The sequence below is a fragment of the Notolabrus celidotus genome, chromosome 11 (genome assembly GCF_009762535.1).
Source record: "Notolabrus celidotus isolate fNotCel1 chromosome 11, fNotCel1.pri, whole genome shotgun sequence".
In the NCBI taxonomy this organism is placed as follows: Eukaryota; Metazoa; Chordata; class Actinopteri; order Labriformes; family Labridae; genus Notolabrus; species Notolabrus celidotus.
In genome coordinates, this window is record NC_048282.1 from 17,705,766 (window position 1) to 17,723,413 (window position 17,648).

At 40.2% G+C, this 17,648-nt stretch overlaps 1 protein-coding gene across 2 annotated transcripts in view; it reads right to left on the reverse strand.

The window, feature by feature from the left end:
- The window catches only part of cpne5a (copine Va), an 83,208-nt gene that overhangs the window by 40,330 nt on the left and 25,230 nt on the right, over positions 1 to 17,648 (reverse strand). For both annotated transcript variants that reach the window (XM_034696721.1, XM_034696720.1), the window contains 2 exons: positions 4,152 to 4,215; positions 171 to 274 (listed from right to left, as the gene is read on the reverse strand). In XM_034696721.1, coding sequence (XP_034552612.1) covers positions 171 to 274; positions 4,152 to 4,215 — 168 coding nt within the window. The remainder of the gene's footprint in view (positions 1 to 170; positions 275 to 4,151; positions 4,216 to 17,648) is intronic.

The window sequence follows — 17,648 nt, forward strand, 5'->3', positions numbered from 1 at the left end:
ATGCTTGGCTTTGCGAGCCATGTATGCAATAATTTATCTTTATGCTGCTGAGTTCAAGGGATCTCAATCTAATGCTCTCGACCTTGGATGCCTTCATCTTTGATGTCCACGTCTCCGCCTTTGTCTTTGAAAAGCTTGAATGAAAGAGCAGAAGCAGCAGATAAACTTACGTGCCATCCTCATTGCTTCTGTAGAAGACCATGAAGGGGTCTGACTTTCCAAAAAAGTCCTTTTTATCCAGTTTGTTGGCACAGAATTGCATGGTGGCATAATCCTACAGACAGAGGGGGAAAAAAACCAAAAAGAAGACAAATGAAAAGACAAAAAAAGCAGAGGACATTGTGAATCCATGCTCCTGCCTCTGTTTGCCTTCTGTTGTTTGTTTATACATGCTGTTTGCCAAGATATAAAAGCACTGAAGCACCAAATAAAGGCAAAGTGCTGAGTGAATCCTAATAAGAGCAGGGTGAAACAAGCCACTGGCTCCCAAAAACTGAAAATGCATTTCTTTATTATGTAACTCCTGCATAACAGCGGTGGATGGGCTAAGGGATATTAAAATTGAAAATACCTTGTTGTGCTGAATATACTCGTAGTGACAGTACAAGGGACCATACAGAGGAGCAGAAATGGATTCTAAAACCCTCCATCAGAGGGGAGGAGGGGAGGCTGTGTACAAAAAGGATGTGGAGGGTGTGAGTGCGGCTAATGATACATTACAAAGGCTGGTATTACCATAATTATACTCATTTAGGCAGCATTTCAATGTGTGCTGCCATTACAAGGACAATGAACACCCCCCATAATGCTCTTTGTTCCAGATATTTTCCCTGTGGTCAAGGTATTAGTCTGCATAGTATAACAATGAGGCTGCATAGAGGGCAAAGAGTGGACAGGTAAAACTCTGCATCGGAAGAAACTCTTCAAATTGTGCTTCATTATTGGCAGCCTTTACCTCAGTGCTGCATGAACGCTGTGAAACTTTGGTGAAGCCCTTTCGCCCTGCATCGCACTGCTTATGCAAGTGCAGTCTTCAATCAGCATATCATAAGTAGCCAGTTGGGACACCAAAAGACGTTCAGAGCCTCCAAAAAGAGAAGCTGTTCTTCTGTTCGTCTCCCAGGTCTTGGGGTTTGGAAGGGCAGCTATTAGATCTGAATCAGCGTTGTGCTGGCCAGGGCCTCTATCGATTGCTCTGACCCAAATCAGTGTTGTGCACTCTGCCTTTGACCAGCCTCTCACCGACCCATCACATCACTTTACGTCTCAGACACAAACAAGACACAGAGCATTTATTTATCTGAGGAATAAATATACAGTATGCTGAAACAACTCTCAGATTGCTCCCTTGAAATAGAGTTATTTTATAATGACTGCTGTTTCTAATTAAAATTTTCTTCTGAATTGACAATATTCAAAGCTGATTGCAACAGTCAGTAGAGGCTCAATAAAGCAGGATTGTTGTATAGAGACTCTTAATGCATTCCCTCTTGTCATTGTCTCTTATCATCTGTGTTTCTGCTAATTCTACAATGTGGTTAGCAAAGATATTTATAAAGGAAAGATTTTTCTAATTTGTGTACTGAGATACATTTCAGGCTAATTGTATAGCTTTCTACTGTGCAGTTTATACCTGAAGTGTGTTAAGCTCTCCCCTGACAGCTTTTCACAACAACACCTAATTTCCCAGCCTCCCACTGTGGCTCATTTTGTGGTTTTAAAAGAAAAAAAACATCATATTATGTTAGGGAGTTTGCTTAGGTCAGTTAACCAAGCCCTGATAAAATAGCAGCGCCTTAAAACTGTCCTCCTTAGCCCGACACAGCCTCTACAATTACACTATCATTGCAACGTGGTGGCTTAAGCCTTCATTAGGCACAGATAACACATACCCACTTCGGTGACTTGCAGTGTTCTCTCATTAAGTGGGTAAAAAAGGCAGAGCACTCATTCCAGCCACCAAGGTTTAAGAGCAGCAGGGGAATACTGAGTGTGGTGTGTGCATCCTTTCCGTTTCTCTGCTCTGCCAAGATATCACTGCATGGGGTAAGTGGCAGAGGAATTCTTACTGTCACTGTTAGAAAGTGGGACTGTAGGTCTTTCAAAGGAACACGAGGCAATGCAGACAATACTTGAGCACTGGTTACATAAGCTTATGACATCCTCAGGGTGGCACACTGTTGTGCAGAACCAAATGGATTCAGAGCCAGAGGATAATATGGAGCCCAAATCATTTGTATGCCTCACGTAACACTCCATCCATTTTGTGAGCCTTAGGTGAAGGACTTTTTGTCAATGTGAGGAACATTTTAAAGAAGCACAAAAAAGGAAATGGTTTGATAAATATGGTGACAACGCTACACTGCGTTCTCAGATCACAGCGATAAACTGAAACAAAATAAAATACCAACAGTAACAGGTCTTATTGGTGGTTGTAGGAGCAAAAGGCTATAATCTGAGCAAATAGGAAAACTCTCCGTGGTAAACTGCTGTCATATTAACGGTGCTGTGTGGTTTACCTAGATTTAAATCATCCAAAGTTGTGGCTGGACTGCAAGGTGGATCAGAGAGAGAGCACACCGCTGCTCAGCATGTCCTCTGTGCCAGAGATAACGACAGCCAAGAGGAAGCCTTTGATCCATGCAGAGGTTGTTGCTCTGTCTAATGATACCTGGCAAATCCTTCACCAAGGTGAGAGCCAGCCTGCCTCTCAGCTAACAGTCCCTGCAGAACTTCCCTCCATCGATTCCCTCTCTCCTGATTTCAGTTTCCCCAAACAAGAGTTGCAGTGTTTACCTCAGGCGAAGTAGCAACTCTGCTGCCTCCATTTATTGGTCACAGGTGGATTAGAGAATAAACACTGTCCAGATGGATGCTAGCAAATCCAAAATGCTTTAATTCACAGGTGGGGGACTTGTTCTGACAGCAGGGTCTTCAGACTGTTAGACAGCAATAACATGCCTTTTTCTCTCAGTTTTCTGTTCTGTACTCTCATCTGAGGCATTTTAATATTCAGGGTCAGATAATATGTAAACAGGACATGTCTGAAGTGACCCGCTCAGTCTGTGTCTCTCTAATCGAGTCTGGGGCAAAGTAAATGGTCATTTCTACCTGTAACGATCATTTGCATATATATTACAAAGTGCTTCTTGAACTAGTGCTTTGCAGTGATAATGCTTACTCCTATCATTGCAGATCCAATGCACCTGATGACTCACAGCAGCCCTTCAATGACTGTGAGTGCTGACACTTCAATCCAGCAAGGACCAAATCAGTAATGGTTAACATGGCAGTTTTATTATCAGCATGGCTTGCTGTCACCCTATAATCGGCAACTGCTGATTAAAATTCAGGGAATAAAAAACGCACTCAGTAAAAAATACAACTTTTGTTTAACCAGGTGCTTTTCACTAAACATGCTCTGAAAGTTGTAAAGCTTAATCATCAGATGCTTACATGCATTAGGATGCAATAAAACATTTGCACAATAGTTGCAGCTCAATGGCTTGCTTTATAGCCCTCTGAGGGAGGAGGGTTGTTCTGGTCAATAAGTCTTGCTCCTGCTCCAGTGGAGGCAGTGTAATGTGATTATTCACTATCTTCATTTAGCAGTGTGGAGAGAAAGCCAATGGGCTTTAGTGGACACAGGTTATTAATGCAGACTCATGGATTAACACAACACACATGGGAGGAAATGCCGGGTTCACTGATTGGAATGAAGGGGAGCTCATTAAATGACTGTTCAAACTCATGGCATTTTCACTATGTACACTATTTCTAAATGACAAACACAGTTGCACAGTGACATACAGTGTATCTTATACTGCTGCTGTAATGAGGATAGTTATGATGCAATATATTTTATGGAAGTAAAGCCTATTAAACAACCCGCCTCACTTTAGCAGGCATGAGGTCGTTGCTAAACATGCACTATATGACTGAGACTCCATGCACCATTTCCTCTCAGTGTTGTAACAAATTTACAGAAACATGCAGAAATCTATCAGCTTCTGTGAATATGTGCAATTAAACTCTAATAGGTCTGTCAAAGCAACCAATTCAAACTACATCATTGCTAAACATTTACCATTAAATGCACATTAAGAGCAGATCACACCAATGTTATAGCAATTCAAACTTTTTAGACTTACTCTGCAGTTCCCTAGCTCCTCGGCTGACAGGATAATGGTCCCACATTTCTTCCCAGGTATGCCACTGTGAAAACAATTAGATATCCTTCACTCTTTCAGCAAAATAAATGTTCTCAAAAACACAGCACAGTAGATTGTCGCTTTAGAGAGGGAGTATTGAGAGATCATATTATGCATTTTGCAAGAGCCACAAATCATGCAATGTGGCAATCTCCTATACACAACCCTGCTCTAAATTTCTCAGTGATTGATAATGTGAAGTTTGCAGTTCAGTTATTTGGCAGCAGTTTAACCAATATTACAAAGTGCAGTTGTCATTTTGAGGAGTGCTAAAGAACACCCAAGGAGAAGGTCTTTACTTTTACTCCACTGTTTTGATGTCTCACTTCCTATATGTCATTTCGACAAGGGCACATTACAACACTTGAATAATAGTAATTACAAAGATAAGTGTTCACAGGGCTATTTCCTGCAGTCGCAGTTTCCTTTTTAAGCTGTCAGTACAGAAATGTTACCTTTAAATACAGCTTTATTTCTGCTTTATGAATTGCAAAGTGACATTTAAGTGATGCTTCCACAGCTCTGCCGATCACATTTCTTGTGCACCACTGTAACTAAATCAAATCCAAGTTATAAATATCGACTCTTGAGTTTTTCTTTGCAATGTGGAAATAAACTGCTGAGACACAAAAGTCTTCTGATCCATGTTTGGGAGCACCACACTGGGAGTTAAAAGCTCTGCGGGTCTGCAGTTGTTTACCGCAGATTCCCGCTCCAGCAGATGATCAAGACACGGTAGCACATAGAAGGTTCCCTGTGTGACTGCGTTTCTGTGCCTCACCTCCTCTGTCGAATGGCAGCACGATGGTGCTAACAAAAATAGAGAAATTGTCACACTAAAGTTTGTCCTTGATGTAACTTGGTTGTATTTACCGAAGCGGAACAAAATGCGTTCTTCTATATCCAATCTTGTCAGCATCCGAAGAAGCTGTGAGAAGAATGTAGAGTCCTTTCAATCAAACTTCGAGCAAGACGGCGTATCTACTTTCCAATCATACAATGTGGATGCTCTTGTCATTTTTACGGATAAAGAGGGAGAGATTACATCAGAGTCCTGCTGAGGCCTTAGCCAGGGGCCTATCATTAGAAGGTCAGACCTGCTGTAGATCTTAGTCAAGCTGTGAAAGTTGATCAAAATAGAAGTGATGTAGGATTCCAGACAAGTAAAAGGAGGGAGCCTTTGACTACAGCAGCTGAAGTTCTCATTATTTACAAAGATAATCTAAAGACCTGTAACAGTGCTGGGAAAGCCAGGGGACCTATTAAGAGATAGAGGGTTTATTAATTCTTATCTGTATGAGCAGGAAGTGTTTACTGTGTTTTAAGAGATATGGTGCTGCTGGGTGTTTCCATTAACCTTTACTTGCCTCACTCAGGTTTTCCAGGTCTCTAATACATACAGTGCAACGATCAATAAAAACAGCCGTGGCAACTTATGTGCAAACTTTGATCAATATCTTAATATACAGTAAATCCACTAACCAAAAGTGGCCAGCTGCAAAGGCTACACATTCACCGGTGTGTGTGCAAGGGAACTACCATTGTCTCAGCCTTTAGACAGGCAAAATGTGACAAGGAGCCATCACACCCTTCATTTTCAATCTCTAAGCTCCATGGAGACCAATCTCAAGGCAAATTAACCGTCCTTGAATTATTGATGTTTCACTCCAGGTTGTAGACTTGCAATTTGAAGAGCCTGTAAACCCCTAACCAATGAGGCCAGTAAACCCTGCATACTCCACAGGTCACATTATCTACCTCATGTAAAAAAAAAAGGATCTCTATTCCCTTTAAACTGAGCAATGAGATCCAATGATTGTCAAAATCTCAGCTCCAGACACGTTAAGATGCACTGCCCTGCTCTGATCTCTGCCGCTCAGACGAGAGCCGCTACCAAAAGGGCAATGGACTTTGAAATCAGACATGCATTATTGAGTGTGGCATTTTCTCTGACAATGACTCGTTAACTTGAAGAGCAAGCACGCACTGAATGAATAAATACAGTTCCTGTGATTCATTTGCGGGTTCCTGTTCATTGCCGACACTGACATTTTTCTGCAGCTTCAGTGACTGAAATGTGAGAGCTGGTGATATGAAGTGTCCAGCATCAAGAGGCCTCATTCGCTCAGCAATCATTGGCGGCTGGTTCCTTAGTGGGGAAACGCTTTGATGATGAAATTATGTGAAATGCACTGCTGTGGTCCTCCATGCTCGACTATCTGCAAGGTCTACAGTCTGACTGCTGTGAGGAGCTGACAGGCTTTAATCCGCTGGTCGTGTAATTATGTTTCATATTTGTCTTCAGCAATGCTTTTGGTACTGCACAGTCATCTAAATATTCAAATTACACCACCTGCAGGATATTTTGCAATGTTTCACAGTCCCAATTCTCAGCTAGCCAACTTATGGCTACATGATTTACACAGCATTAATGTGCCAGGTAACATCACCAAGCATATACATACAGGATATTTACATGTAACATAATATATTACGTGTTAATCGGTCTTTCCCATTTGTGCTTTTTGCTTCAACTAATGACTTTATTTATTTGGTAGCTATGTTACACAGTTGGGAAGGTTAGGATGAATTACTTCAAAGCTGCCAAAGTCAAATGCTTTGTCTTTTCCATAGACTGTATACAATATGGACGTAGTATCTGTAACATCACCCATCTGTTCCTGAGCGCTGTTTTGAAGGCGGCGGCAGCCATATTGGAAATGCGGAACTCAACCAGGTAGAGTGTGACGTAGTGTGAGCCTCTTAGCCAACAGCTATGTGGTCCCGACTGGGAGTCACGTCAGTCATGTCTTTATTTGGGCAAAAACTTGGAATCTTAATATCTTCTGAACCGTCACGTTAGAAAAAAATTCACCCCCTGTACAGTGTGTGCCGATAGAGAGATTAGCTACGTAGGGCCAAGCCGTTTTTTGAACCAGGCTGTAAACATGTTTATTAATGCTGCAAAGATTGTCTTTTTCCCATTAATGTCTATCTGGTTTCCGGTGTTTCTGCAGCCAGCCTCAAGCGGATTCTCGATGTATTGCAGTTTATAACACTCCCGCATGGGCTTCATACTTTGAGACCGGAGGTTGCCGCTTTGTCTTTTCACAGGATTGGAGCAGCCAAGGGGAAGTGGACAAGGGCACTTTGACCCATTGGATATGTTTTTAATGATTCCTCACCATTTCTCTTTGTTCAGACAAGTAATAACACAACAATTGACATGCAACATACTGTTCAAGCAAAATTATTAGATGGGAGGATTTTGAATACACCTTCAACTTTTAATCCATTGAAACCTTTTGTAACTAAAGTGAACTCAAGTAGCATGCAATGTGTTGGATTTTTGACCACACAAGTGGGCTATTGCTCACTCAAACTGTAAAAATAGTGAAAGCATTATTCTATGCTGATGATTCATTGCCATATACTTATTTAGACATGTTGAACAAAGGGTGCAGCTTTAGCTCAGTTGGTAGAGCAGCCGCCCAGGTTCTAAAAGTTATAGCTCTAGTCACACTGGTCGTAGGATCAACTCTCAGTCCAAGCAGTATGTGGTGCATGCCAACCCTCTCTCGCTCGCCACACATTCCCTGTCTCTGTCGAGCTGTCCGATTAAATAAAAGCAATCTAGAAAAAAAAGAGACTTATACGCATAACTGTCATTTACTCTCTTGAATAATCATCCAAAAATTTTAGAGTAAAATATTAAAATGTTTCACATTATTGGTCAAAAGTTCAAAACTAAATCTAGCTTGACTTTTTGAGGGGACTGTGGGACACTTCACACTCTGAATAGGTCTGAACCAGCCTGAACTATTGATTGCTTTATTAACCTTGAGCTGATTTGGAGAATAGAAATGTCAACCCTTGCAATTCTGTTACTTAATATCTTTATGATTTAATGCAACCTACTGTTAAGAGGAACAATACAAGAGGACAGACAATTTTGCAGAAGCAGTAATTCAGCAAATGTAGCGCAGACAGTGGAAAAGAGTTCTGATGAGGTGGTCTCATTCTGAAAAGACTGACGACAGCCTGTTATCCTTTGTGGCTTGCAGTGCTGCAGTGGATGATTAATGTGATATAATAAAGGCATTACGGCTTCCTGTAGCTCAGCGACACAGGTGAGAAGTGACTGCACTAACCACATGGTAAGTAGCTATGATTCTTTACACAATTCACATTTCCCCATAATTCATTCTGTCACTTACAGGCTTCCCTCGGCACCTAACTCACACCTTGCCATATGGTCCTGACCAATCCAATGTCAGTCCATGATGTACACTGCTGCTACCTGAAAACCTCACTGGGCCTCATATTTACTGGCTAATGAGCATCAGAGCAGGGAGGCTATGACCTTTACCATTCCAGTGGATCAAACAAAAATTAAAAGACAACAAAAAAGTAGAGACAGAAGTTAAACTCATGAAAGAAGTGTGACTAATTAGGACTGAGACTGAGAATCAGTGACAAGTTACAACTGTGTCGACCTGTGACTGTACTTAAAAATGAAGCATTTCCCTCTCCTCCTATTAAACAAAAATGAAGATAATTACCCCCCACTATGGGCACTGACATGTTGTACTAGTGAAAATGTTTGGAACCACCCAAGTAAAACAACAAAGATGGGTGGCATATGAAACAGAATTTAAACCAAACTGAATTGATTCTAGATTTAAATATTGGTTGTGTAGAGGTATCACTGATTACTGTAAGATATTTGAGAAGAAAACGATAGAGAGTTTTCAAACACTAAGAGGAAAATACAGCTTAGAAAAGTTAGGGTTTTTTTTTTATATTTACAGTTACGACAGTATATCCTGAAAGAATTTAGGAAAAGGGAAACAATTACAGAAACTAATAAAACAATACAGTTAGTCGTGCAGACATACAGTGGTACCTCTAAATCACTCATTTCAAAACTCTACCAGGGCATTGGAGAAGGAAGAGGAAGTACCACACACCATGTTAAAGAGAGATGGGAAAAAGAATGCAATGAGAAAATAACTGAACAGCAGTGAGAAAACATATGTCAAAACACCTTTTCCACTTCTTGTTCTGTGTATTGGCATGAATTTGGTTGTAAGAATCTTGTACGTTATTTCATTACTCCTAAAATGGGTAACTATTCTGCATCTTGAAGTCATTCATGTTTGAGGAACTGTGGGAGTGAAGGAGCGGATCACCACCATATTTTTTGGAACTGTTCAAAATTATTACAATTTTGGTTAAATATTTCAAATATTATGAAACAAATTCTGGGATTGTCAATTCCATTCACTTTTGTTTTTCTTTACTTGGGTGACCTACCAGATGACTTAACAGGGGACACCAAATTTATCTTAAAAATATTTATTATCACTGCTAAAAAAGCAATCACCCGCAAATGGTTACAGGCAGATCCACCCACAGTACAAAATTGGTTTGAAATCATCAAAGAAATTCATGAGATGGAAAAAAAATGACTTTCCTGCTAAGATTAAGAAAAGATTTGTACATTACAAGGTGGGAAAAATGGACACTATATTTTTTGGAATAAAGGATGTGTGTGGTGGCTGCTCCCCTTCTTATTGTTGAAAACATTACTAAGCTCTATTTTACTGTACAAACCTATGACTGTGGAACTTAAAGGAAACTGCATATATTACAAGCCTGGCAATAATGATGATTTTGTTTTGTATTCATTTTTGTTTTTTTGTGTTTCCTCTGTCTTTTGTTTGTGCTTAAATTGAAAAAATGGAAATAAAATCTAAATGATAAAAAATAAAATGTTTGGAACCAGAAGGGATTACCTTGAGGAGCCAAGATATCATTGTCCAGTGCCACCCACTAACCAAACACACATCTAATGTGCCAATAAAACAGCAAACATCAGCTGCAAATGTATACACGCTGTCTCTTGTGGCTGCACAGTTGCAGCAGATGGCTGTTCAACATGAGTCTGGTTCTCCTCCTGCCTGTTAAAGAAAGTTTTTCGTTGCCACTAAAGCATTTGACACTCCTTGCTAAATGCAGCAAAGTGCTCTGCTCACCAACGATTAAGATATTACTAAGATTTATCTTATCTTGATATTGAGTCTTTGTTAATTATATAACAAAGAGTACAGTCTAGAACTTCTCCTAGTTTTTATAGCATCAAGTCATAAACTGAAAAATAACTTTTTCAGAAAAATGAACACCTGCAGCCTGTTGCACCAGCAGTGCGCAAGTTGTGTCCTAAGTTAGAGTGTAAAGTCATTACTAAACCATAAGTTGAAACTAGATAGTTTGTAACTTAATTTGTGTCATTGTTTGGTTCCACCACAGAGACGTGAGGTTCACTTCATCCTAAAAGAGAAATTACGTGCAAACTAGGCTACATTTGAGTTTACGCACAGCTGGTGCAACAGGCTGCTGGACATATATGCATGATAACAAATATGGCAAAAACCATGTTTGAGAAATATAAATAAATATTGATGTGTACTTTAGTTTTAAAGTTTAGCCCATGTTCCATCTGTTAATATGGCGGAGGCAGGTTCTATGACCTACCAACCAGTCAGTAGTTGGAACTCAAAATGTTTTGGCTTGTCATGTCATCGGTGTTGTTATAGATCCTATGGTATTGACAGATCTCCACTTTGATCAACTGAATGAAAAGAGATCAAGCAGCATATTTCAGCATCACTACAATTATTTTGCCAAAGTTTCTGATTTAGCTGTGCTGCAGAATACCAATGAGAATGAGTTTATCTCTATTCAAGAGAGGCATTTAGTCCACCAAAAAACAAGCATCAAAGATCATTGTGCCTGACATATTATATTATTCATACTCCAACCCAATGAGTGGCCACTGTAATTTCCCATCTAGAGGCAGAAGCTGTCGTCAAAGGGTGATCCACAGTGCCTGTATTCTCCATTACCTATCAGTGTCGAGGTGTGGGGGTCGGTAGTTATTGAGATTAAAGTCAGAAAAGAAAGAAGGAAGCAATTGTTGATGCTGTTCACATGAGGTCATTAGGATGAGGAATGGTCTTGATATTTAACAATGCTGCGACGTGTCATGCATATAAGAGGTGGGGGAGGGTCCAAAAAGAAAGAAATTATTTTTTCACACTGCAGCTGCTGCAGGGTGCGTCTACATATTTTCCAAGCAGACAAAATGACTGCAGTGTTATGCTTAGAAGGTTGTTTTATTGCAATTTCACAGCAAGGGATAGGCAGATTAAAACCCAGTATCTGAAAGCTAGAGTGCAATAAGACAAGAAATAGGATAGTTTTTATTGAACAAAAGAAAGAATTTGGTCACTCAAGTTTGTGAATCCAATGAATTTCTCTGGATGACAAGAGCAGAAAGGGCAACAGAACAAATTTAACAGTTTTAAGTTGAGTCAACGACCGACAGAGACGGGGGCAGACACATAATCTGGCTTTGTGCCACTATAAACGTTCAGGGCAGTGGGTAGAGCATAGTTGAACAGAATTAGACAAGGTTGACAAAACTGTATGTGGGTTCAAATGGGATTATACCTTTAATCCCCTTGATCTTTATACACAGATAAGCACCCAGAATCCTTAACCTAGCCAGGATTAAAAAAAACATATGAAAAGTGGATCAGCTAATTCAAAAGGACACAAGAATACCAGAGTGTAGTCCTTGGTGAGGCAGGAGAGAGCTGCTACAGACCGGTGCTGGTGTTAGTGTTTAAAGCAGGTAGCTACAGGCAACCTGTGCTAAGCTCTTTGAAGCTTTGTTAGAATGAGCACAAAGCACGAAAATAGGGCAAAAAATGTGCCAAAGAAAATGTCAGATGGGTGTACAAAACAACCAAGAGTAAAGAATGAGTTTGTTTTTGTATTATTGGAAACGAGGTGCAAGGTATGAAACCACATTGTCCCCGACGTGTCAGCCTTTTCACCTTCTTGTTGCAGATTTGTTGTTACTTTGTGCTTTTCATTCTTCAGAGCTCTCAGTGATGTGTGATGAAAATGATCAACATCTCAATGAAGCAAAATAATCCTATTATTCAGGAGAAAAAATGTTTGCTGTTTGTGTGAAAACAAAATCTGAAATCTTGTTTTGTTTTTCAATTCTGCATGTAGTGATGTAACGAGAGTTCAAGTTTTGATTACATAAATTTGAAGCAGGCGTTAATCACTATAATAATGTTTAATTTCTTGTTATTTCAAATAAATGAGGCACTCATCAACCACCTGCAGGTTAAAAATTGCTTGTTTTGACAGTGAATGAGAGGATTAGGAGAGGCTGTCAATCAGAAAGAAACTTTCTTTCTTTTTGGGCTTACAGGGAAAAAACTGTTCAAAGTCATGACAGCCAGTGTGTTCCACTCCCCATGTTCCCCCTGCCAACAAGAGAAGCTCTTCTCCGTAGGACATAACAAGCCCGTTTCAATTTCCCCCCGGGCAAGAACAGAACATCCCTCTCTGTCAGAAGCTGAAAGAGATGCCCAATTCTTTTTGTTATTCCACATGCAACCTAAGTAGCATTTTATGTGGCTGCTTGACATCCAATCACAGCTGATTCTCCTCTTCTTACTTCTCTGCAGTGTCACAATGCCGCAGCACCTTTAACCCCCTCTCCTGGATGTAATGGAATTCATATCATGTAGCACTGATCTGCACTGACCTCCTCTAAGGTGGTTACTGCTGACTATAGATTGCAATCTGTGCGCCCACAGATCGTTTTTAGCTGCTGAATAGATTAATGACATGGGAGTGTTTAACAGGGGCAGGAGAGTGCTTCTCTAAAAGGCTTTCAGGGGGTTTCTCACCTTTGAAGTAGCGGAAGACAGGACCCAGCCATAAATGAAATGAACACTTTCTGCTCTGAGTGCAAAACAAATTAGCCTATCTTCTCCGCAGAGTCAAAACCAACACTGCCCTTGCCTGCCCTTGCACCTGAGGTCTTTATTAGTGTGGAGAAAAGAATATGTTGTCTTATTATCAACTGAGCTTAGAGCCCTGCTTAAAGAAACTATAGTGTTGATGGTGCACTGAATTGAAGGTTTGCATATCCTTGCTGGTTAAACAGCACGTGACCTGTTCACTAAGTCCGGTGCAAAGCAAAAAAAAAGGGTTGCAATAAGACTCATAATTATTCATAGGTGTATTCTTGGATAGAGCATAAATCAGTCATCTCCCATTGCACCTTGCTCATTGCATTAGACATGGTGGATTTTACCCTATTTTTAAAAAACAGACAGGGCTCAGGTCACTCAGGCTCATTACCATCTCTCCCTCTACTACGCTCATGTACATGCAAACCACACTCAGTAAACTGCAAATGCTGCAAAGCTTGTGTATGCCTCAGTTACATCCACTGCAGTGCAACTTCAAACTGTCTTCACATCAGAGGAATAATAACAGTGTGCCATCTTGCAGTCCTCCAGCCACTGAACAACTCCACTTGATTGTATTTTACAAAATGCACAGATATTTAACTGAGGAGTAAGTCAGAGGCACTGCTGCAGGTCTGTGTGTCTAAGAAGCAGATACACTGCAGATTGTGAGCCCTCCAATCATATTGTTTCTCATTGTCTGATTAAAGTAATAACCCCCAAGTAGCGGAAAATATTGACTATAAACACATTTTTTATCTGTCTATGTTGCAGTTGCTTTCTGCAGGCTGAGGATAGCAATGTGCCCCCAATGCGCACAATCCAACACACCACTGGACACATAGATAGGTACAAATATAATGCTCCTAACACAATGATGGCACTGGACATGAAATGCACAAATGACAAAAAAACTATCTTCCCGGCGCTGCGGTATGTGACCCTTTGTGACAAGTGTGAGATGGCGCCCTAAGACCTTCAATAGCCTCAGTATGTATAGAATGAGCAGCTTTTTTAATCACAGAAAAAAGGGAAGACCTCAAGATTATTTTTGTGACACACAAGTCCTTGGAGAATCATGAGCAAAGAAATACAACTGGATGTTAGAAGGTTAAGTGAAAAAAGCTATGCCTCACAAGAGCAGGGCTGTGAAGGGGAGAGGATCTTAGCCTTTTACATCACAAAATAGTACCTTATAAATCCCACTTTCAATGGGAGAAACAGGGGTCTTGTACATCAGCACAGTTGGTGGTAGCCGGAATACTCATTGTTAGAGGGGGCTCTTGTTAGTGTTCAGTCTTAGAGCCTAAATTGGCATTTAGAGAGGCAGCAGAGTGCTTTAATTGTGTGTGATGTCCTGAGGCAGGAGATGCTGGTTATTTTAAGCCTTTTAAAACACTTAACCTCCTGGTTAATTGATGCGGGAAAAACACAAAGCCAAACAGACGAAGGAACACCTGCATCGCTTTCTGGATTTACAGTATCAGCAGTACTCAGATTAAGGATTTTTTGTTTCACCAAAAAATGAACTTCTCTCTTCTCACTCCCACTCATATTTAAATCTGATGCAGCAAGTCCTATTTTTCATCTCAGAGGAACTGTGGCTGTGTAGCCCCAAGTCAGCCAGCCAACTACATTAACCAACAACTTTAAAAGAATTGTGAGCCTATGAAGTCGAGATGAGACAAGTGATGCCCTCTGCCTCAGTTTTCTCTGAGTAAACTTCTGGTGAGTCATACAGCTCTGGTTCTTTGCACTGCAATTTGATATCTTATATCCATGAAATTGTATAGATATACTTGATAAGTTTATGCTTCAATTTTTTATAATTAATTCTAGCGGTTATGAATTAGGGTATATGAAACAGATTCATCAAAGAAACTGTGTTTCATCTCAGTTTTTGTGAAGTCGTAACTGATTGTTTGAAAAAGCCCTGCCAAGAGCAAAAACATGTTTTATAAATGAATAAAATGGTAAGAACTTTTGCCAACTCTAGCCTCTGTCTTTTTGTGCTAAATCATTCAAGTTATGTGGCCATTAGATTTATAGTCAAAACCTTTTTTATAGGATTCTCATTAAAACACGTAAGCTTCCAGGCAAGTCAGCTAACATTAGCACAAAAATGTAGCTCCAGGTGATAAAGTTTTCCACAAAAGTTCTATTTCATTAATTATTACCCTGCTTTCTCTCTAGTTACAAGGCTGTGTGTTAAATACCTGACTCTTACAGATACACAACATCAGTGAGTAATTCTCAACAACTGATGAAAGAATAGGTCCAACCTGATCACATATCAACTCAATCTGCAGGAAGGGCTTCTGACACATTTCTCCTCTGCCCGTAGACACTGTGGCAAAGACTTTCACAGGCACAGTGACAGCAGCCTAGGGAGCAACTGAGCCCCAACCATCTCTACCAGGGAAAAGTGAAGCCAGAGCCTCTGATTACTTTCACACTCCACTGATGGCACAGGCTCCGATGTAAAGCACCCATTAGTATTAACTAATCCCATTCCCTCCCTGCAGGCACAGCCACCATGGGCAGTTTGGGATTAAGTATCTTTCCCAAAGACACTTTGACATGTGGCCAGCAGGACTTGGGATCAAACCTCCAACCTTCTGTTTAAGAGACAATCAAGCTGACAGACAGTGTTTTTTGACAGCTTCCACAGCCTAGATTTCAGAGTGCTTCTCACTGGTGCTTGCTAGGTTACAAAAGTTGTCCCATGGGACTTCCACTTCCCTTAGAAGTGACAGGTCAGTCTGTTTTCAAAGCTGTATAGATAAATAATTTTTATACTGTATATCAATGAAATAATCTATCAATTAACTCATTTGTGTCTTCAGACTGTAGCCAGGTAATAAGCAAGATAAGGTATAATGAACAAGTAAGCAAAACTCCTCCAGCTTACCCCAGTAGAGTTGCAAGTGCAGCATGATGGATTGAATTATGACAGTGTTGCTATTCAATCTTAGAGTAAGGTCAATTATGGGGTTCAAAAGGATCCTTGGAGAAATGTCTCCAGGCACAACAATTAAATAAGGAAAATAATCATGATTTGAATCTATACTCAAATACCTAACTCAGAAAGTAAAAATCATGGACTTTGACTTGATTTGGCACAGAGATGACCCTGTCAATTAAATCATGAGTGACATGAGCTGAATGAGCAGCACCAGTTTGGGACCATGTGGAGCACTAACAGTTTGAGATGGAGTTTGTTTTACTTTTCTGGCAGATTCAACATCAGTAAAACATTTAAACAAAAAGTGGCAGTCCCAAACATTTATATATTTCTTGATAGCAATCACAAAAGTGGTTGTAATCATTCATCATTATCATCAAAAAGATGGTTGGACGTGAATGTAGGCTGGGAAGACAGTAAGCGATAAATACACACACAGAGAACACGTTATTTAAAGCAAAGCCGTGATATTGAGGCAGACGTTCATCAAATCAAGCTACTGTGATTTAAATCAAATGTTGGCTCTGCTTTCATCAAATCTGGAATGTTTTATCAGATTAAGTTTTAATCATAGCAAGCCAGATTCAAAATAAAATTATCACTTCAACAACACTTCAGCACCGTATTTTTTCATCTCTGGCTTCAACCCCTTGGCTTCTTTAAATGTAACTTTTGCTTGGCCTTTGAAGTCTGGCATCTAAAGCAGCACTGTTGTTCAGGCTCTACTGACCTAAAACGACGAGTTAAAACACTTTGTGAAAAGATCTTATGAAAACATCTCGTGTTTCAACATCTGCTGCATATTTTATCAGCTCAAACTACCCTTTAACTTCACAACTTCTTTAAACAAAGTCATTTTTAGTGCGAGGACCCAGTGTTAGACTGCAGATGTCTTTAGCTAATGGCATGGCTGGAGGTCTCTAAAATGATTGTTGGAAACAGGAGGTGATCTGTTAGTGAGCTAAGTGAAGTTGCATCCTGAAATGTGAAATTTTCTTCTTAACTACCTATACAATTACAACTCTGCATGGGAAAGATTGTGCCTTTTGATGGTTCCTCCCACAGGTGAGGAAACAGCGAGCATGTTTTTTCACATTATTTCTATATTTCCACGAATCCCTCAGATCCCACAGGAGCAGCCAGCACACCCACGTCAGTCATTGTAATTTTGCTTCTGGTATATTTCCTGATCCAAGCATGCAGCAGTAGGGCACAGTCACGGTAGGCTAATGGGTTTAACATGCTAATGTTGTGCTGTATTCAAATGCTCTAGTGTGAGGTATAATTTACCGTACCAACATAAAAGGTTACTGTCATTTGTTAAATGAACTCTATTATGATGTTAACCACACACATACTGTGATTCCTTCCCACAGGCTACTCACGTAATCACAACCTTGAGAGTTGAGTCGCAGCTGAAAGGTTTTTTAGCAAAAGATGCCATTCACCTGCATCAGTCAATCATCTAGCTTTGCATTTCCTCAGCTACCGATAACTTTGATACATGCCTCTCATTAAAACCAGATTACACACAGAATGGGTTTGCAACAATGTCACTTCAGTGCTTCATAACTCTCATTCCACCCACTGGAAAATGTTTCTGTCTTAATAAAATCATGTGGGAAAAGC